A 23,538-nucleotide genomic window follows, 5' to 3' on the forward strand; every position below is an offset into this window, starting at 1 on the left:
AACCAGTGAGCAAAACAGATAAAAATGTCTGTACTTATGGCACTTAGGAAGGGCAGACACAAACTTTAAAATAAATAAATTCTATAGTGTGATAGATCATAAGTTCCATGGAGAAAAAACAGAACAGACAAAGGAGAGCTGGGAGTGCTACAGGGTAGGAGTTAGAGTAAGCCTCAACAAGAAGGTAAAATTTGAGCAAAGATTTTGAAGGTAAATGGGTAAATAAACTATGTGATGTTCTAAAGAAGGACATCTGCAGGAAAATGAAATAGTCAGTGCAAAGGCTTTGAGGATGAAGTTTGCCTGGCAGATTCAAGGGACATCCAAGAGATGAGTGGCTACAGCTGAGTGAGTAAAGGTGAGAGTCCTAGGGAGGAGGGCAGCTTTTATAAAGATCGACCTTTGCTCTTAATTCTGAATTTTGTATTCATGTGAATGGGTTTACCACTGTAGATATGTAATATTATTCAAGGTAGTATCAAAAGTTTAGCAGATCACTGGTACAGACTTCTTTACCTGTGAATTTGCCTGTGGACATACATTTTGTTTTCCATTCCTTCCCTGTGATTTGAGCAACCATGAAAATGCTTTTATGATACCCGGGGAGAGGTTATTTGCATATTTCCTCCTACACAGGAGGAGGAATTTCATCTCACGAAGTGATTGCTTTCTCTGCATACTATAATGTATCCCCTTTCAGAAATAAAGGACTCATGCCTCCAGCTGCTGAGAGTGCCACCAACACACAGCCCTCAGCTGTCAACCACCTTTGAGAATGATCCCAGCTGAAAGAAGCTAACCCGCTAGAGCAATAGCCAAACAATCTTGAAAAAGAAAAAATTTGAAGCAATCATGTTTCCAATTTCAAAACTTCTACAAAGCTACAATAATCAGGACAAATGGTACTGGAATAAGGATAGATATAGAGACCAAAGGTATAGAATAAAGATCCCAGAAATAAACCCATGTATATAGTCAAATGATTTTTGACAAGGGTACCAAGACCATTCAGTGAGGGAAAAGACATTCTTTTCAGGAGAAAAAAATTGGGGAAAGACTAAATAACCTCATGAAAAAGAATGAAATTTTACCCTTTACTTATACAAAAAAAATTAATTCAAAATAAGTCATACAACCAAATGTAAGAGCTAAATCTATACAACTTTTAGAAGAAAACCTAGGAGTAAATCTTTATGACCTGAGATTAGGTTATGTTTGGTTGCTTAGATGTGACACCAAAAGTACAAGAAACAAAAGAAAAAATAGATAAATAGGAATGTATCAAAATTTAATACTTTTGTGCAGTAGACAATACCATTAAGAAAGTGAAAGGACAAACCATAGAATGGGAGAAAATATTTGCAAATCATTTATCAGATAAGAGACTTGTACTCAGAATAAAAAACTCTCACAATTCAATAATGAAAACACAAATAATGCAATTTTTAAAATGGCAAAGAATTTATTTGAATAGACCTTTTGACCCAAGCACCCTATATTCTCCACAGAATATATACGATGGCCAATATGCACGTGAAAAGATGCTCACTGTTATTCATCAGTGAAATGCAAATCAAAACCAAATAAGATACCACTTTATACCCAATAGGATGGAGATAATTAAAAAGGCATATAACCAGTCTTGATGAGGATATGGAAAACTTGAAACCCATAGACATTGCTGGTAAAAATGTAACATGGTTTAGCTGCTATAGAAAGAAGTCTGATAGTTACTCAAAATGTTAAACATAGATATCGTATGACTCAGCATTTCCACTCTTAGGTGTATGGAGTGGAAGTGAAAATGTGTATGCACACAAAAACTTGTACATGAATGTTTATAGTATCGTTATTCATAGTAGCCAAAAAGTAGACAACCCTAATGTTCATCACTTGATGAATGGATTAAAAAACATGATATATCTACATAATGAAATCTTATTTGTCAATAAAAAGAAATGAAGTACTGATACATGCTACAACTGGATTTACTGTGAAAACATGCCAAGTGAAAGAAGTTGGTCACGAAAGACTATATATTTTCCATATATGATTCCATTTATATGAAATGTCCAGAATAGACAAATGCATACAGACAGGAAGTAGATTGGGGCTTCAAGGGGCTGAGGGAAGTAGAGAGGAAGAGGAGTGACTGCTAGTTGGTACAGGGTTTCTTTTTGTGGTGACAAAAAAGTTCTATATTAACACTGTGAATAAACTAAAACCATTGAATTACGTCCTTTAAAAGGGTGAATTTTATGGTATGTGAATTATATCTCAAGAAAAATGTTTTTATAAAACATTTTCCAGTGTTAGCTGACGCTTCTACTGAGACTGCATTGCATTCTTGCCCAATCACAGTTTCCTCTCTTCCGTTTCAAAATAAATCTCCTGCATGCTAATCTCCATCCCAGAGCCTTCTTCCCAGGAGACCTAGCTTGCAACAGAGGCCCAGGCCCTCAGGTAACTCATTCCCATCTGCCATGAAATTTGACGAGGGATGCATGTATACATGTGTAAGATACACTTCTGCTTTCTTTTGCTTTTTCACATGAACAGGCATAAATACTTGGTTTAGCTTTTTAATCACTTAATACACATATATTTAGTTTTATAGTCTAATTGAAAAATAGATTTTAAAATAAATTTTGTCTTAAAAAAACTAAAATTATAGGTAATCATTTTTATATTTGGTGTTCAGTTAATAGATACCTTATTCTGTTTTGTAATGCCAAGATTTGGTAAGAAATAAATATTAACTTCATCCTCTAATACATTGATCATGCACCTGATTAGGGCTGTTGTCCTGGCTGTTCCCTCTGCCTAGAAAGCTCTCACCCAGACTCTGCTCAGCTTTGCCCAACTCTCACGTCTATGAATCCTTCCCCAAGTGCCCTGTATAATATTCTCTGGCCCCATGCTTATCCTACCCCTTCAACCCCACTTACTCTGCCCTTCCTTTTCATTTTTCCATAAGCTTTCCATATCGCCTTCTAGCAGCCTATAGAATTTACTTTTTAATTATTTTGTCATCTGTCTGACACCATTGGAATGCAAGTTCCTCCAGGATAGGACTCTCTGACTGTTTTCTTTACTAATATGTTCCAGGTGCCTAAAACAGTGCCTGGTATATGTAGATGCTCACAAAATATTTTCTGAAGTAATAAATGAATTGATATTAGAGCAGATTGATTAAGCCGACTATGTCAAGGGATTCACAGAGCCACTGGAAGGACACATGGGACTCAGCACATCGTTGTATTCACAGCTGAGATTTATTATGGAAGCAGAGGAAGGATATACAGCTGATGATAAGGGGAAAAGACAAGCAGAGTCTAGAAGAGTCCACATGCAGACTTCCTTATGCTATGTCTGTCCCTTGAGGAGAAGAACATACGCTTCACCCAGCAACAAAAATGCAGCAGCATGTGTGAGGTGTTTACACCTAAAGAAGACCTTTAGAGACTCCACACCCAGAGTATTGATTGGGCAGTGATCATGTAGGCATTTCTGCTTGGCATGTGCCAGAATTTCAGACTTGCAGAACGAAAGTGGATATTCAGCATAAACCATATCGTGTGTACAAATAGTAGTGTAGGCACAGTGATCCACTTCTATCGTTTAGGGCAAGTTTTATCCCAGTATAGAGAACAATTTACTAACCAAGTTCCCAGAGAGCAGCCTTTCTAAAATAGCAGCATCAAACCTGCTGTGTTTGCTCTTTTCTGGACACCAGTTGACATTCAAATGGATCCTTAAGTCTAACATGAAGTAAAAGAAAATCTTTAATTTATCAAAATATTTCCTAATATAGTTTCTTTTCTGTGTAACTGAATGCAGTCATTCCTAGGCAAAATAAGGACTTTTTTATAGACTTCTGATTATTTGATCTTTTAAATGTCGTATCGTATAAGCTGAGTGTAGAGATTTACATTCTTTTTTCTTTTATCCATTTATAGATCTTGGAATTTCTGGTACCACATCAAAAAAGTAAGTGTTTGGAAATTATGTGATTTCCTTTTGACAGTATATTTGTATTCATTTGAGACTATCAACCATTTTACTCATTGGAGTAATTATTCATTCTCATGCTAGATAATTTCAGATAATTTCACAATTGGTTTTTATTTCATCCCAGATTTGTGTTGTTGTTATTTTACTGGAAGCTCCAAACTGTTGCTTTGCAATGAAAAGGAATAATCTATTTCAATCTCCGAGATTGTCACTAAGTTATATGTAGAAATATTTCGGAATCGTGGCTTGAATATTTTAATAGCATTAAATTCTAGATTCATTACCATAGTTCTAGCTAACATGAATTTTAAAAAGTCTTTCATGGAGTGTTAATTGTAAGGAAAGATAGTAAAAATGGTAAACAATATATTCTTTTTTAGATGTATATTTTGTCATTGAAATTGGGACATATTTTTCAGTGGATGGTGTCTTACGATCACTGTAAGGCAGGTTGCAGTCATGATACAGTTGTGTGAAACATTCTGCTGAACCCTCTAAGATCCAGAAAGTGCCATCATCAGTGCATTTAAATTCAACAAAATCTAAGTGTACAGTATATATGATATATTTATTTGCATGTTTAATAACAAATGAATTCAGTTGGATTTTCTGACATACTTTTCTTTATAGAGGATAGGAAATTCCTATACTTACTGAGGTCCAAACTCTAAATGATTTTTTTTCAAATGCTTTTAAGCTTTCTTAGATACAGCTTGGCAAGATTCCTCTGTAAGTTTTAACTGCTGTTCTTATCACTACACCACTTGACTCAAAGAAACTGCTTTTAAACCCAAATAAAATAATCTAAGGAGCCACACACCATTTTTTTCTGATTTGTGTTTTTTTGTTTGTTTGCTTGTTTTGTATGGCTGATTTTAGGGGAGATCTTCAGTGGAATGCTGGAGAGAAAAAGTTGACTGGTGGAGCCAACTGGCAGCCGAAAGTAGCTCCAGCAACCTGGTCAGCAGGCGTTCCACCAAGTGCACCTTTGGTATGTAGCAGTCAGAGCCCAGGGCAGCACAGGCAGTTTGCCAGTTTCCAAGTGTGTAGAGTAGGGTGCATTTTGCTAACTTTGCTGCCGATGGTGTACTTATTCCTCTGCACTGAAGAAATATAAGCAAATAGCACTCCATCCCAGGGGGCTGCCCTCCATTCTTAGGTATGAGAATATTTGGTAGCCTCTATTTTGCTGTGGGAAGGGGGAGAGAGTAAATAAGCAAGATGCAAAAACTAAGCAAGATGCAAAAGTTACCAAAATGCAGATTCCAATGACTTTATACTTAATAATGATTATGACCTTTTTAAATTTTTAAATATTTTAATTAATATTTATACTTCCATATTTGTAAAATTATGAAAATGATTTATCAAAAGCACTTAATATCATTGATTATTTTATCTATCTTCCCATATTTCTTGCCCAAATTTTCTGACTGTCTTAGTAAGTAATAACTTTTTTTCTTACCAGAAAGATTGGGCAGTTTTGTATTGTGTAAGTTCGTTTTAAAATCCTATTACTTTTGCTCACTATTTTAAAATTTGGAACTACTCACACCATCTTCTCTATAAGGTTTAAATAGATTTCATGTCTGTATTTTAAATTTCTATTAATATATTAATACTGCCATTCACTCTGGGAAAGAACACATGACTGGAAATAAAGACTAACTATTGCTTTGTGAAATTTGCTGACACAAAAAGAACGTGTTTTCAGAGTAGCAAACTGTATAATTTTTCTATATACACTCTATGTTTAGCAAAATTAAGCTAATCACTGTTTCCCAAACTTACTGGGAGTTTTCCACCTTTGCTTACCACCTCCACATATCTAAATCAAACCCATCTCTAAGGCTTTCTTGATGTCATCCTTTCCGTGTTACCTGAATTCTTATCATCACCACCGCCAGCCAAACAAACATGCAAGAAGTAAATTAATATAAATTCTAATTAAAAATTTTCTCCCATTCTGTAGGTTGCCTGTTCACTCTGATGGTAGTTTCTTTTGCTGTGCAGAAGCTCTTTAGTTTAATTAGATCCCATTTGTCAATTTTGGCTTCTGTTGCCATTGCTTTTGGTGTTTTACACATGAAGTCCTTGCCCATGCCTATGTCCTGAATGGTATTGCCTAGGTTTTCTTCTAGGGTTTTTATGGTTTTAGGTCTAACATTTAAGTCTTTAATCCATCTTGAATTATTTTTTGTATAAGGTGTAAGGAAGGGATCCAGTTTCAGCTTTCTGCATATGGCTAGCCAGTTTTCCCAGCACCATTTATTAAATAGGAAATCGTTTCCCCATTTCTTGTTTTTGTCAGGTTTGTCAAATATCAGATGGTGGTAGATACACAGCGTTATTTCTAAGGGCTCTGTTCTATTCCATTGGTCTATATCTGTGTTTTGGTACCAGCACCATGCTGTTTTGGTTACTGTAGCCTTGTAGTATAGTTTGAAGTCAGGTAGCGTGATGCCTCCAGCTTTGTTATTTTGACTTAGGATTGACTTGGCAATGCGGGCTCTTTCTTGGTTCCATATGAACTTTAAAGTAGTTTTTTCCAATTCTGTGAAGAAAGTCATTGGTAACTTGATGGGGATGGCATTGAATCTATAAATTACCTTGGGGAGTATGGCCATTTTGATGATACTGATTCTTTCTACCCATGAGCATGGAATATTCTTCCATTTGTTTGTATCCTCTTTTATTTCATTGAGCAGTGGTTTGTAGTTCTCCTTGAAGAGGTCCTTCACATCCCTTGTAAGTTGGATTCCTAGGTATTTTATTCTCTTTGAAGCAATTGTGAATGGGAGTTCACTCATGATTTGGCTCTCTGTTTGTCTGTTATTTGTGTATATGAATGCATGTGATTTTTGCACATTGATTTTGTATCCTGAGACTTTGCTGAAGTTGCCTATCAGCTTAAGGAGATTTTGGGCTGAGACGATGGGGTTTTCTAGATATATAATCATGTCATCTGCAAACAGGGACAATTTGACTTCCTCTTTTCCTAATTGAATACCCTTTATTTCCTTCTCCTGCCTGATTGTCATGGCCAGAACTTCCAACACTATGTTGAATAGGAGTGGTGAGAGAGGGCATCCCTGTCTTGTGCCAGTTTTCAAAGGGAATGCTTCCAGTTTTTGCCCATTCAGTATGATATTGGCTGTGGGTTTGTCATAGATAGCTCTTATTATTTTGAGATACGTCCCATCAATACCTAATTTATTGAGAGTTTTTAGCATGAAGCGTTGTTGAATTTTGTCAAAGGCCTTTTCTGCATCTATTGAAATAATCATATGGTTTTTGTCGTTGGTTCTGTTTATACACTAGATTATGTTTATTGATTCGCATATGTCGAACCAGCCTTGACAAAGGGCTAATATCCAGAATCTACAATGAACTCAAACAGATTTACAAGAGAAAAACAAACAACCCCATCAAAAAGTGGGCAAATGATATGAACAGGCACTTCTCAAAAGAAGACATTTATGCAGCCAAAAAACACGTGAAAAAATGCTTATCATCATTGGCCATCAGAGAAATGCAAATCAAAACCACAATGAGATACCGTCTCACACCGGTTAGAATGGCGATCATTAAAAAGTCAGGAAACAACAGGTGCTGGAGAGGATGTGGAGAAATAGGAACACTTTTACACTGTTGGTGGGACTGTAAAGTAGTTCAACCATTGTGGAAGTCAGTGTGGTGATTCCTCAGGGATCTAGAACTAGAAATACCATTTGACCCAGCCATCCCATTACTGGGTATATACCCAAAGGATTATAAATCATGCTGCTATAAAGACACATGCACACGTATGTTTATTGCGGCACTATTCACAATAGCAAAGACGTGGAACCAACCCAAATGTCCAACAATGATAGACTGGATTAAGAAAATGTGGCACATATACACCATGGCATACTATGCAGCCATAAAAAATGATGAGTTCATGTCCTTTGTAGGGACATGGATGAAGCTGGAAACCATCATTCTCAGCAAACTATCGCAAGGACAAAAAACCAAACACCGCATGTTCTCACTCATAGGTGGGAATTGAACAATGAGAACACTTGGACACAGGAAGGGGAACATCACACACCGAGGCCTGTCGTGGGTTGGGGGGAAGGGGGAGGGATAGCATTAGGAGATATACCTAATATAAATGATGAGTTAATGGGTGCAGCACACCAACATGGCACATGTAACATATGTAACAAACCTGCACGTTGTGCACATGTACCCTAAAACTTAAAGTATAATTAAAAAATTCTAATTAAAATGTTTTAGAAACACATCATTAAAATATTGTGTTCCAGAAATTAATTTAAATATCTGAGTTTTGGGATGCAGAACACATTTTCTTTTCTTTTTTTTTTTTTTTTTTTTGAGACAGAGTGCAATGGCACATTCTTGGCTCACTGCAACCTCTGCCTCCCGGGTTCAAGCGATTCTCCTGCCTCAGCCTCCAAGTAGCTAGGACTACAGGTGCCTGCCATCACGCCTGGCTAATTTTTGTAGTTTTTAGTAGAGATGGGGTTTCACCATGTTGGGCCAGGCTGGTCTCAAACTCCTGACCTCAGGTGATCCTCTCGCCTCGGCCTCCCAAAGTGCTGAGATTACAGGCATGAGCCACCATGCCCGGCCTAGAACACATTTTCTTTTAAGTAGCTGTATTGCTATTTTTATATATAAAAAGTTTTAAAAATAGTTTAATAAGTTCGAATCAATCTGAAAAAGGCCTTTTGAATGAAGAATTTACACTAAGCAGTACTAGTAGTATTAATTAAATTACATAGTTTCTAAGGAAAATACTTTTTGTGCTCAGACTTGGGTTCTCTAAACTCATTTCCTCTGGTCTTTCCACCTCGTCTTGTGGTGTTTGTGAGAGAACAGGAAATTTAGGCACTTAATGTTCTCCGACTTTGGTGAGTTCCCAGTATGAAATAACTTAGTTTTAAGAAATGGTTTCTAACAGATAACAATGATAAAAATACCTATTAAATCTAGATATTTTTCCCTTTATATCTTTCTATGCATTATTTTAAAACAGTACTTAAGAAGACAGTTTTCATATTTAGCTATAAAGGGTTTCAATTTAATTCTTACGAAGGATATTCAGTAGAAAACTACAAATCTCTTTTAAACCAACTTATGCCTAGGATGACTACATGATATATTTCCAAACCAGGAATAAAGGTTTGAGGGTGAAAGGGACTATCATCATTATTACCCTGGGACCCTAAACATGGCTTGTGCCTGTTGGCCCAGGTGCTGAGACCATAAGCAAGTAGCACTCCAGCCCAGGGGGCTGCCCTCCATTCTTAGGTATGAAACATTTGATAGCCTCTATTTTGCTGTGGGAAGGAGGATAGAGAGTAAATAAATCTGAATAAAATTCCCAAAGGAAGAAAAAAGCTTTTTTACAACTGATTTGGTAAGTCTATTAATACTACGTAATGACATTAAATCTCACAATGTAGTCTATATTATCATTATCAAAGTAAAGGAATTAATTTTCCTATTCTCTTCTGTGCAGAATTAGAAAGGCCTTATTTGTTGTTCTTAGGAATTTATACTTTGGTGATGTTGCCCTTATCACCAGGATAAAACTTTTGTTTTTTAACAAGTTAATTTCAGAACAATCACTGGTAGTAGCACAGTCTAAAATGAGTTAAGGGTATTGGAAGGCAAGGTGGTGAGAACATTATTATCTGGCAGACAGGCTGTAGGTTAAAAAAAAAATGGAAAAAAAAAGTTGGCTGGGCACGGTGGCTCGTGCCTGTAATCCCAGCACTTTGTGAGGCCAAGGCAGGTGGATCACTTGAGGTCAGGAGTTCAAGACCAGCCATGACCAACATGGTGAAACCCCATCTCTACCAAAAAAAAAATGCAAAACTTAGCAAGCCATGGTGGCATGTGCCTGTATTCTCAGCTACTCAGGAGGCTGAGGTGGGAGAATCACTTGAACCCAGGAGGAGGAGGTTGCAGTGAGCTGAGATTGCGCTACTACACTCCAGCCCTGGGCGACAGTGAGTCCCTGTCTCAAAAAAAAACACAAGGAAAAAAAGTTTAGAGCCTGAGTTAGGGTAGAAAGGAAGAGAAGAAGACAAATTTTCAGTTAGAATCCACACAGGTGGGGATTTTTACAGATAAGGCAACTAAGACAGTGGTTGCCCAGTGTATTATTCCGTTTTCACACTGCTGATAAAGACATACCTGAGACTGGGCAATTTACAAGAAAAGGAGGTTTAGTGGACTCATGGCTGGGGAGGCCTCACAATCATGGCGGAAGACAAGGAGGAGCAAGTCATATCTTACATGGATAGCAGCAGGCAAAGGAAGAGCTTGTGCAGGGGAACTCCCCCTTCTTAAACCATCAGACCTCGTGAGACTTACTCACTATCAAAAGAACAGCACAGAAAAGACATGCCCCTATGATTCAGTTACCTCCCATTGCATCCTTCCCACAACACATGGGAATTCAAGATAAGATTTGGATGAGGACACAGCCAAACCATATCATTCTGCTCCTGGCCCCTCCCAAATCTCATATCTTCACATTTCAAAACCAGTCATGTCTTCCCAACAGTCCCCCAAAGTCTTAACTCATTTCAGCATTAACTCAGAAATCCACAGTCCAGAGTCTCATCTGAGACAAGGCAAGTCTCTTTCACCTATGAGCCTGTAAAATCAAAAGCAAGTTAGTTACTTCCTAGGTACAATGGGGGTACAGGCTTTGGGTAAATACAGCCATTCCAAATGGGAGAAATTGGCCAAAACAAAGGGGCTATAGGCCCCATGCAAGTCCAAAATCCAGTGGGAGAGTCCAATTTTAAAGCTCCAAAATGATCTCCTTTGACACCATGTCTTATATCCAGGTCACACATGATGCAAGAGGTGGGCTCCTGGGCCGGGCGTGGTGGCTAACGCCTGTAATCCCAGTACTTTGGGAGGCCGAGGCGGGCAGATCACAAGGTCCAGAGATCGAGACCATCCTGGCCAACATGGTGAAACCCCATCTCTACTAAAAATACAAAAATTAGCTGGTCATGGTGGCACATGCCTGTAGTCCCAGCTGCTTGGGAGGCTAATGCAGGAGAATTGCTTGAACCTGGGAGGCGGAGGTTGCAGTGAGCTGAGATTGCTCCACTGCACTCTAGCCTTGTGACAGAGCGAGACTCCACCTGAAAAAAAAAAAAAAAAGAAGTGGGCTCCCATGGTCTTCGGGCAGCTCCACCCCTGTAGCTTTGCAGGGTGTGGCCCCTCTCCTGGGTGCTTTCACAGGCTGGTGTTGAGTGTCTGTGGCTTTTCCAGGACCATGGTGCAAGCTGTCAGTGGATCTACCATTCTGGGGTCTAGAGGACAGTGGCCCTCTTCTCATAGCTCCACTTGGTGGTGCACCAGTAGGGACTCTGCGTGGGGGCCCCCATCCCACATTTCCCTCTGCACTGCCCTAGCAGAGGTTCTCCATGAGAGCCCTGCCCGTGCAGCAAACTTCTGCCTGAGCATCCAGGTGTTTCCATTCATCTTCTGAAATCTATGTGGAGGTTCCCAAACCTCAATTCTTGGCTTCTGTGGCTCAGCACCACATGTAAGCTGCCAAGGTTTGGGACTTCCACCCTCTGAAGCAACAGGCCGAGCTGTACCTTGGCCCCTTTGAGTCACAGTTGGAGCAGCTGGGACACTGAGCACCAGGTCCCTAGACTGCACACAGCAGAGGGACCCTGGGCCCAGCCCATGAAACCACTTTTTCCTCCTGTAAACCTCCTGGTCTGTGATGAGGTGCTGCTACAAAGGTCTCTGACATGTCCTGGAGACATTTTCCCCATTGTGTTGGTGATTAACATTCGGCTCCTTGTTACTTATGCAAATTTATGCAGCTGGCTTGAATTTCTCCTCAGAAAATAGGATTTTCTTTTCTATCACATTGTCAGGCTGCAAATTTTCCAAACTTTTATGCTCTGTTTCTGTTTTAAAACTGATTGGCTTTAACAGCACCCATGTCATCTCTTGAATGTTTAGCTGCTTAGAAATTTATTCCACCAGATTCCTTAAATCATCTTTCTCAAGTTCAAAGTTCCACAAATCTCTGGGGCAGGGGCAAAGTGCTACCAGTCTCTTTGCTAAAACATAACAAGAATCACCTTCGCTCCAATTCCCAACAAGTTCCTCATCTTCACCTGAGACCACCACAGCCCACATTTTCCCGTCTTCTTCTGAGCCCTCCAAACTGTTCCAACCTCTGCCTGTTACCCAGTTCCAAAGCTGATTCCTCATTTTTGGGTGTCTTTTCCACAGCGCTCCACTCTACTGGTACCGTTTTTACCATATTAGTTTGTTTTCACACTGCTGATCAAGACATACCTGAGACTGGGCAATATACAAAAGAGGTTTCATGAATTTACGGTTCCACATGGCTGGGGAGGCCTCACAATCATGGTGGAAGATAAGGAGGAGCAAGTCGCATCTTACATGGATGGCAGCAGGCAAAGAGAGAGCTTGTTTGGGGAAACTCCCCCTTATAAAACCATCAGATCTCATGAGACTTATTCACTACCACAAGAACAGCACGGGAAAGACCTGCCCCCATCATTCAATTACCTCCCACCAGGCCCTCCCACAACACGTGGGAATTCAAGATGAGACTTGGGTAGGAAGACAGCCAAACCATATCATCCAGGTTTTTGTGTGAGGCAGTTTGCTAAATAATGAGGCCACTAACCCAGAAGGGAACAAGGGAAAAGCACTTTGAAAGTAATATTAAGTTGAAGAACTTCCTTGGCCATTACCCACCCTGAGATCAAGACTTAACTGTGCAAAGTTAAGAATTCATCAAGTACTTAATTAACAACTGTTTTGCATCTTTAGGATAACAAAACTGCTGACTGATTGGTAGGCACTTTCACAGAGACTGAGATTAATGTCTCATTTTTTTAACCCTAAAACTCCTTATTTTTGTTTATGAAGCAGAAAAATTTTAATTATTGGTAATTAAACCCCACGAAAGTGAAATATGGAAAGTTTTAGCATAAAGTATCCACAGCAGCTATGTAAAGAGAAATTAGAACAACAGAAACTATTTGTTACAATAGTTACGTAAAGTTTTATTTTATTTTACTTAGCATTTTACACCACAATATAAAGGCTCTCTTATGCATAGTTATTTTATCTTTATTCTTAGTTTTATCTATATTCTATTATAAATTCACTGCCATTTACTCCATTTATTTTTTACAAAGCTGTTCTTTCCTAACAAAGCTGTGGCTTTGCTTTTACTTAAGAAATTATTCTGAGGGAACTATTCCGGCTTTCTCTGACATGCCCTTATACCCTGCCTCCCCAGTTGATCTCTTCCAACCTTCTATTCCTTTATTGTCTCTTTCTAGGAATACTCAGGGAAAAGAAGCTAGAGACACCAGAAACAAGTGCTTCAGAAGCAGCAAAGCAGTGTTTCCAAATTTTCCTTGTAATCTACAGGTCTTTGCTATTGAGAAGGAGATGAAGGATGCAGATTTGGGAAGGGGGATCCTTTTGCTGCCTTTTTAAAGTTTTTATTGATAGATAAGATTACTTTTCCCCACTTATTCCAAATTTCCCTTAATTGCTTCTTAGAGGTGTAGCTATAACATTTTTCAGATCACAGAACCCAAGTTAGATCTAAAAACCTTAGGAGGACTTGAATATTGAACTATGTCTGCTGGCAGGGCGCTGTCACCATGGCCATCAGGAGCCCTGTGCTTCCTGGGTTACTTATTCCTGTTCTACCGTGCACAGCAGACCTATTTTTTTTTATATATACTTTAAGTTTTGGGGTACATGTGCACAATGTGCAGGTTTGTTACATATGTATCCATGTGCCATGTTGATTTCCTGCACCCATTAACTCATCATTTACATTAGGTATATCTCCTAATGCTATCCCTCCCCACTCCCCCCATCACACAACAGGCCCCGGTGTGTGATGTTCCCCTTCCTGTGTCCAAGTGTTCTCATTGTTCAATTCCCACCTATGAGTGAGAACATGTGGTGTTTGGTATTTTGTCCGTGCGATAGTTTGCTGAGAATGGTGGTTTCCAGCTTCATCCATGTCCCTACAAAGGACATGAACTCATCATTTTATATGGCTGCATAGTATCCCATGGTGTATAAGTGCCACATTTTCTTAATCCAGTCTATCATTGTTGGACATTTGGGTTGGTTCCAGGTCTTTGCTATTGTGAATAGTGCCGCAATAAACATACGTGTGCATGCGTCTTTATAGCAGCATGATTTATAATCCTTTGGGTATATACCCAGTAATTGGAGAGCTGGGTCAAATGGTATTTCTAGTTCTAGATCCCTGAGGAATCACCACACTGACTTCCACAATGGTTGAACTAGTTTACAGTCCCACCAACAGTGTAAAAGTGTTCCTATTTCTCCACATCCTCTCCAGCACCTGTTGTTTCCTGACTTTTTAATGATGGCCATTCTAACTGGTGTGAGATGGGATCTCGTTGTGGTTTTGATTTGCATTTCTCTGATGACCAGTGATGATGAGCATTTTTTCATGTGTCTGTTGGCTGCATAAATGTCTTCTTTTGAGAAGTATCTATTCATATCCTTCACCACTTTTTGGTGGGGTTGTTTGTTTTTTTCTTGTAAAGTTGTTTGAGTTCTTTGTAGATTCTGGATATTAGCCCTTTGTCAGATGAGTAGATTGCAAAAATTTTCTCCCATTCTGTAGGTTGCCTGTTCACTCTGATGGTAGTTTCTTTTGCTGTGCAAAAGCTCTTTCGTTTAATTAAGTCCTATTTGTCAATTTTGGCTTTTGTTGCCATTGCTTTTAGTGTTTTAGACATGAAGTCCTTGCCCATGCCTGTGTCCTGAATGGTATTGCCTAGGTTTTCTTCTAGGGTTTTTATGGTTTTAGTTCTAACATTTAAGTCTTTAATCCATCTTGAATTAAGACCTATTAAGTTTTTATCAAACAAGTGGGAAGATACTTGCAATTCAGAAATATGTGCATTTTGCAGGAAGATCACTGTTAAAAGAAAAGCTTTAGACAAAATAAATTTAACAAAGTTGAGCTGGGTGCGATAACTCACCCATATACTCCCAGCAACTGAGGCAGGGGGATCACTTGAGGCCAGGAATTTGAGACTAGCCTGGGCAGCATAGTGAGGCCCCATCTCTAGAAAAATTAAAAAGTTAGCTGGGTGTGGTGGCACATACCTGTAGTAGGAGCTATATGAGAGGCTGAGGCAGGAGAATTGCTTGAGCCCAAGAGTTTGACCCTACAGTGAGCTATGATTATGCAAGTTTAACAGAGTTTATTTAAGCGAAGAATGATCCATGAATCAGGTACTGCTCGGAAACAGAAGAGATTCAGAGAGCTCCAGTACAGCAGTGTGGACCATGAACTTTTATTGGCTGATAGAGAAGTACAACAAAATATATTTGGTTGATCAGAATAGAAAGACCATAATTAGAGGTTAGCTGTTGATCTCTGCTTGATAAAGTCTCTAGTTAGAATCTATTAGTTGGCAATTTCTGATTGGTAAAGTCTCTAGTTTCGTTTTATTATTTATGTTGGGCTTCATTTTGCTTACATGAGAACTCAAGGTGCTAGAGCTGCACCAGTCAAGTGGCATCCCAATTCAAATCTTATCACCACTGAATCTAAGAGTTAATCTACCATTTTAGCAAAATGACTCACTCAGACAATTTCTTCAAACTATTCGACCATTTATTTGATCAGGAATTTCTGCAGGTTCATTTTGCTTTGATAACTAATTAAGCCATTTTCTCTTTCATAGCCTGAAGTCCTAATGATGCAATTCAGGTCTAGTAAATAGCCTACCACCTACCCTGTTGAAATGATGGGTAAAGCATTAATATGAAATATAATTTTATAGGTATTTTCTTTCTTTTGAAAAATTTTTTATTGAGATAAAATTCACATAACATTTAAATTCACTATTTTAACAACTTAAAGTATACAATTCAGTGATTCTTAGTATATTTACAGCATTGTGAAACCATCACCATTATCTAATTTAAAAACATTTCCAACACCCCAAAAAGAAACACAGTCCCTTTCAATTTCCCCTTACCTTTAGAGCCTTTTATGCCTGCCTTCTTTTACTTAACATAACATTTTCTAGGTTTATCCATGTTGAAGCATGTATCAGTACTCAATTTTTATGGCTGAATATATTTCATTTTATGAATATACCACATTTTGTTTATCCATTCATCAGTTGATGAACACTTATGTTGTTTCTGTTACACATAATAGATTTTTATTATCATATATGAGTTTTCATATAAACATATATCCTCAATTCTATTTGGAATATACCTAGGAATAGAACTCTGGGTCGTGTGTAAGTCAATGTTTAACTTTTGAGGAACTGCCAAGCTTTTCCATAGCAGCTACATTATTTTACATTGCCACCAGCAATACATACGGTTTCAAGTTCTCTATATCCTCCCAACACTTGTTATTTTTCATTTCATTATTTATTATATCATTCTAATGAGCATGAAGTGGTATTTCATTGTGGCATTGATATGCATTCTCCTAATGACTAACAATGTTTAACATCTTTTCATGTGTGTATTGATCATTTGTATATCTTCTTTAGAGAAAGGTCTATTTATGCTGTAGGGGAGGAAAAATTATTTTTTCCTACTACCCTCCTAGTCTCTTTGGCTGGGGCTGTGAACATTGGACTGATCAAAGACAAATTAAAAATAATAAAACAAACAGAAGTTCTTAGCACATGCATCATGCTTACACATGGGAGCACTAAGGATGAGTAACTCAGAGCTTGATTAGAACATGGGCTTAGGTGGCATCTTAGCAAAGGAACAATATATTTTTAGAGAAGTCACAGGACAAAGGAAAAGGACTTTGACTCTCTAAGGTGGCAAATATATGGGAAACTAATGGCAGTTCAAGGCTAATTAGTCAAGTTTGTTTTGCATTTTGTTCTGATGCCCTCTTAGGCTGATTAGGGTCTCAAGTTATCTCTGGTGATGAACTTTTGTCCCTGATAGAGGGGGAAGGAGAAATATCTCTGTAAATTTATGTTCCTAATAGTGAGAGTGAAGAGAGCTTTTCTTGTATCTGCTTCTTTTCAGTTGTCTTCAGCTCAAAGTAATGATTATGCCAAAGTGTCATATTTTGGGGTGGCATATTCTGCTACCCTACAACATCCTTAGCCCATTTTATAATTGGGTTGTCTTTTTATTATGGAGTTGAAAGGGATCTTTAAATATTCGGGATACTAGATGCTTATCAGATAAATGATTTGCCAATATTTTTATCTCATTCTGTGAGTTAGCTGTTCATGTTCTTGATAGTGTCCTTTGATGCACAAAAGTTCTTAATTTTGATAAACTCCAATTTATCTATTTTTTTCTTTTATTACTTGTGCTTTTGGTGTCATATTTTTAAAAACTATTGCCTTAATCATAGGTCTTGAAATTTTTTACCTGTTTCTTTCCAGGAGTTTTATAGTTTTACCTCTTACATTAAATTTTTGACCTATTTTGAGCTCATTTTTTTTATATGATAGGGGTGCAAATTTATCGTTTTGCATGTGGAAATTCAGTTGTCTCAGGATCATTTGGTTAAAGGGCTATTCTGGCTGGGTACAACAGCTCATGCCTGTAATCCCAGTACTTTGGAAAGCTAAGATGTGTGGATTGCTTGAGCTCAGGAGTCTGAGACTAGCCTGGGCAACATAATGAGGCCCTATCTCTACAAAAAATAAAATAAAATCAGCCAAGTGCAGTGGCATGCACCTGTGGTTCCACCTACTCAGGAGGCTGAAATAAGAGGATTGCTTGATCCAGGGAAGTAGAGAATTGCTTGATCCAGGGAAGTAGAGAATCACTTGAGCCAGGGAACTGGAGGCCGCAGGGAGCCATGATCATGCCGCTGCACTCCAGCCTCGGTGACAGAGCAAGATCCTGAATAAAAAAAAAAAAAAAGGAACAGAGAGACTATTCTGTCTTGATTAATTGGTTTTGATAACCTTGTCAAAAATTAATTGACCATCTGACGTATTGGGCTGGATAATTTCAGAAAGAGAAAAAAAGTTAACCATAGAGGTATGGGTTTATTTCCAGACTCTTTATTTGCTTGTGTTGATCTATATGTCTGTCCTTATGCTAGTACCACACTGTTTTGATTAATGTACCTTTGTATTAAGTTTTGAAACCAGGAAGTGTGATTCCCCCAAATTTGTTCTTTTTCAAAACTGTTTTGGCTATCCTGGTTCTCTTGCATTTTTACATAAATTTTAGGTTCAGATTATCCATTTCTCCAAAAAAAAGTGGTTGAAATTTTGATAGGGATTTCATTGAATCTGTGTAGCAATTTGCAGATTATTGCCATCTTAATATTAAGTCTTCCAACCCATGAACAAAGGGTGTCTTTCCATTTATTTAGTTCTTCTTTAATTTCTTTCAACAATGTTCTATAGTTGCAGTGTTCAAGTCTCATACTTCTGTTAAATTTATTTTTTAATATTTTATTGTTGATCCTATTATACATGGAACCGTTTTCATAATTAAATTTTTCGATTGTTCATTGCTAGTTCCACAGGAACACTGCACTGAGTTTTGTATATTGGCCTTGTATCCTGCAACTGTGAAGAACATGTTTATTAGCTTTGACAGTTTTGTTGTATATGGATTCTTTAGGGATTTCTATATATAAGAAACATTGTGTCATCGATGAATAGAGATAGTTTCATTCTTTCTTTCCAACCTGAATGCCATTTCTTGCTTTTTCCTGCTAACTGCCCTGACTTAGAACTTTGAGAACCTCCTTGTCTTGTTCTTAGGTAGAAAGTTTTCAGTCATTTTTTTTCAGTCACTAAGTATGATGTTAGCTGTGGGCTTTTTGTAGATACCCTTTATTGGGTTGAGGAATTTCCCTGCTATTTCTAGTTTGTTGAGTATTTTTTGTCATGAAAAGCTGTTGGACTTTATCAAATGCTTTTCTGCATTTGTTGAGATAATCATTGTTGTGATTTTCCATTATTCATTTATGAGGTCTCTCTTAGGAAAGTGGCTGCAAACTCTAACCCTGCCCTGACAGGCCTCGAAAGCAGGTTGCTGTTTACAATGTGCTTTTCATGGAATACTTCTTTATTGTGGTGGGAAGCCTCATGTCTAAGATGTCTGTCGCACAGGAAGCTTGTTTATACTGGCAAATGACCTTGTGGCTCTTGTCTAACCTGTGTTGTTTATTTCTACCAAGATAGCCACTCTCTAAGAGAACTTGACCTGCAAAGAAGTTAGGTGTCAGTTAAGTGAGACACAGAGGAGGCATACAATAAAACGCATGAAATTACAGAATCTGTAAGTAATAAAAGTTACAGATCCCAGGGAGAAGAGGGCAACATGCCAAAGGGAAGTGGGGAGCCATCCAGGACACATGTGTTCAACCAGTGGGTAGGAGCAAAAGAGAGTGAGAGTGAGGGATCTGTGGGCCAAGGCCTTTATTGGGGTCCAGGATATCACCTAAGCAGGTTTCCCACAGAAATTTAATTGGTAGGTTTACAGCAAGCAGGCACAAGTTCCATGGAATGATGCGGTGACTGAGAGTTGGTTGTTGTGGCATATATGCACAGTTAGCTCTGCAGAGTGTGGGGGACAGTGGGGTAAATCAAGTAGGTTTTATCTAGCTATCCCATAGGGAAGGTGGTGGTATGAAGCAGATGTCTAGATGGCCACCTTAAGGAACTGGGAGGAGGCAGAGAACTAGAAATTGTGTCAAGAGGGACTAGGCCCTGCTTCTGATATGAGAAAATTAAAGGTGTATCCAAAATAGATGCTGAGATAACATAAATTATAAGAGTTAGCTATAATCATGTATTTTTTTCTTTTATTCTATTAATATGGTATATTGCATTGGTTAATTTTCATATATTAAGCCAACCTTGCATTCCTGGGTAAAACCTGATCATGGTGTATAATCTTTTAATATGCTGCTCGATCCAGTATGCTAGTATTTTGTTGAGAATCTTTTCATCAGCATTCATAAGGAATATTGCACTGTAGTTTTCTTTTGTTTGTGATATCTTTGTCTGCCTTTGGTGTCAGGGTAACACCAGCATCAAAGAATGATTATAAAGTGTTACTTTTCTTTAATTTAAAAAGCTTGAGAAGAATTGATACTAATTCTTTATACATTTGGTAGAATTCACCAATGAAGATATCTAGTTCTGGAGTTTTCTTTGATTGAAGTTTTTTGTTGTTGTTACTGATGTTTTTTTAGAGACAGGGTCTCACCTTGTCACACAGGCTGAAGTACAGTGGTGCTATTACAACTCACTGCATTCTCAAGCTCTGGACTGAGGCTGTCCTCCCACCTCAGCCTCCCCAGTATCTAAGACTACAGGCACACACCACCAAAAATTAGGCCCAGCTAACTTTTAAAAATTTTTTTGTGGAGATGGATTCTTGCTATGTTGCCTGTACCACTATGTTGCTGGTCCTAAACTCCTGGCCTCAAGTGATTCTCCTGCCTCAGCCTCCTAATATGCTGGGATTACAGGCATGAGCCACCACATCCACCTAAAAACCTTGCTTAATCTAAATTAGAGCCATATAGAAAGATTAGAACAATCCTCAAATGTCTAACCCAATACTGTTAGAGGATATAGTGATAGGAAAAGACAAGCTTAGGGAAGTTTGACTCATTTCCAGGGAGGATGGGTCTAAAAAGATAGAGAGGAAGCCCAATGTTATGAGCAAACTGCAAGCCAGCAAGTCCAAATGATGCTATAACTGAGAACATCAAGTCAGTAATCTTGTTTATATCATTGGTGTGGTGCTAGAACCATTTTCCTTTTTAAATTTAAAACTGAAATTTGAGATTTTCTTTACATATCCACTCATACATATTTGGCATGCATTCATTTTAAAATTCTGTCATTTTAAAACCAAATTATGTTCGGCTTGGTACAATGGCTCATGCCTGTAATCCCAGCATTTTGGGAGGCCAGGGCAGGAGGATTGCTTGAGGCCAGGAGCTTGAGACCAGCCTAGGCAGCATAGCATGACCCATCTCTACAAAAAAAATTTTTAAAAACTGGTCAGCCATGGTGGCATGTGCCCATGGTCCCAGCTATTCAGGAGGCTGAAGTGGGAGAATTGCTTGAGCCCAGGAATTCAAGGCTGCAGTGAGCTGTGATCATGCCATCGTACTCCAGCCTGGGCAATGCAGTGAGACCTCATCTTTAAAATAAATAAATAAAAACCAAATTATATTGTTCTTTTTGTTTGTTTATTGTTGTGCACATGTTTGTTTTGTGTGTTTTTGTGTTATTTGTGTGTGTATATCTGTCTATCTGTGTAGCAAGGAGCTGTACCTCCAACCAGTTCAGTTCCTCCTGTTGCCGGGGCCCCGTCGGTTGGACAACCTGGAACAGGATTTGGAATGGTGAGTGATGACCTGTGCTAAAAATTGTAATCAACATTTCTAAATAATTTGCCAAATCCCAAATTAGTACGTATTCCTATAGAATATAATTCTTCCCAAAACACAGTAAGTAAAACTTAAAAAGTTGTCATCTGCTTTAAACCTTAAGTAGTCTACACATAAAGTGATAAAATGAGTTATGAAATACGTTCTACCGTCAAATTAATTTTTATAGTACATTGTTATATCATTTTTGCTATAAAATTTACAAAATATAGTATTAGCCCAATCATCAAAATCAACCCTTAATTATTATACTAGGACTTTTTACTCACCAATTTTACCAGCCAATTTTAGGACTATCTTTCATAAAGAAACAAGTTTTTATCTCTCCAAGAATTATGCTTAGAGAAGATGACTAAACAACAAAGCTTGGTTGGGATGGGGATACCGTGTGGCCAACCAGGCTTATGCTACCCATCCACCTTAGCGACTCTCTCTCTCACAGTACAGCCTCACATTGTCCCTAATTAAAATTACAAATTGTACTTCCTCATAGTCCTGGATTCCTCAAATATTGTCAGAAGTACATAAAAGCAATAAATGTCAGGATAGTGCCCTAGTGGGTTCCACTCATGCTCTGAACCACTCTCCATTCTTCCTCCTCAGCCTCCTGCTGGGACAGGCATGCCCATGATGCCTCAGCAGCCGGTCATGTTTGCACAGCCCATGATGAGGCCGCCCTTTGGAGCTGCCGCTGTACCTGGCACGCAGGTCAGTTTCTTCAATGTCCACAAATCAGTGACGTTAACTAATAAGTGTAAAACATTGGTGTAGCAAACTGTTTAAAAAGTGTTTTTACCTAATGTAATCCTCATACCTGTTGCTTCAGAAGTAAAGTGAGCATGGAAGACAGATCTGCAAAAGTGTGAGATTTGGGGGGAAAAAAATGATGGAAATAACTCACTGTCTAAAGATCCCTCCATTCTCTTCCTACTTAATTCAAATTGGTTCCTGAGAACATCCGGATATTCAGGGCATCCAAGGCATGTGTCCCAGAGAAATGGGTGCTTCTGGTCTATAGTTTTAGTATGTGTTCCCAGCATTAGCCAGAAAGGTTGGCAGCACAGTCCTCCAGACTGCCATGTCCACCCAAGACTCGTGACACTAACTGCAATAAGTTTGCCAAACTGCAAAGTCTGTGAGAATAGTCCCTTTTAGAATCTCCTCACTCCAGACACAAGACACACATTTGTGAGTCCCCAGGGCCACTCCCACTTCAAACTAGCTGGCTACAAATTTGAGGTTTTTCCATGGCCACCCTCAGGTTAGATAGTTTCCTACAATGATTCACAGAACTCAGGAAAGTACTAAACTTATAAGAGTTTTATTGTAGTAAAAGGATACAAATTAGATCCAGTTATAGGAAGAGATGCATAAACATCATCTGGGAAAGTTCTAAACATGAAGCTTCTTTGTCCTCAGAGGTGGGTTCTCCTCTGGGCATCATCATGTGACAGTACACATGCAGTATCACAAGCTCATCTGAGCTTCAGCATCCAGCATTTATTGATGCTTCATTATGTAGGATTGATTGGTTGAATTTTACCCGTTTTGTGGAACTCAATCTTCAACCCCTGTTCCTCCCTGAAGATCAGGCTGGTTTCGTGTGGCCGAAAGACCCAGCCCTAAAATCACATGGTTGGGCTTTCTGCCTCCACTCTGAGTCACCTTATTAGCATAAACTGTCAGGTGGTGTTCTCAGAGCCCACCTTGAATAACAAAGACATGCCTATCATTCGAGAAATTAGAAGGATTTAGAGGTTCCCTTTCTGGGCAAAGGAAAAAACCTCAGTTTAGGTAAAGCTAAATTCCTTACTACACACCGTGCTACTTTCCCTTCAAAAATGCCAAAATATATTACACTTTGTTGAACCGTTTTGCTGCTAGTGGTGCTAGTCTTAGTGATGAATCATGCTTTCCTGATTCCTCTTTTAAATTGTCTGGCCAAGGTGATGTTACATGTAGAACCAAAGAAGTTTTCAGCATGAGAAATTGACTTGGATGGGGTCAGGACACCAAATTACTACTTTGGTAGCAGCATG

At 38.5% G+C, this 23,538-nt stretch overlaps 1 protein-coding gene across 41 annotated transcripts in view; it reads left to right on the forward strand.

Annotated features, from left to right (window-relative positions):
• The window catches only part of SNAP91 (synaptosome associated protein 91), a 160,005-nt gene that overhangs the window by 130,605 nt on the left and 5,862 nt on the right, over positions 1–23,538 (forward strand). For all 41 annotated transcript variants that reach the window (XM_063637804.1, XM_055274092.2, XM_055274100.2 and 38 more), the window contains 4 exons: positions 3,960–3,990; positions 4,894–5,005; positions 21,371–21,454; positions 22,103–22,207. In XM_063637804.1, coding sequence (XP_063493874.1) covers positions 3,960–3,990; positions 4,894–5,005; positions 21,371–21,454; positions 22,103–22,207 — 332 coding nt within the window. The remainder of the gene's footprint in view (positions 1–3,959; positions 3,991–4,893; positions 5,006–21,370; positions 21,455–22,102; positions 22,208–23,538) is intronic.

This window comes from Symphalangus syndactylus, chromosome 4 (genome assembly GCF_028878055.3).
Source record: "Symphalangus syndactylus isolate Jambi chromosome 4, NHGRI_mSymSyn1-v2.1_pri, whole genome shotgun sequence".
In the NCBI taxonomy this organism is placed as follows: Eukaryota; Metazoa; Chordata; class Mammalia; order Primates; family Hylobatidae; genus Symphalangus; species Symphalangus syndactylus.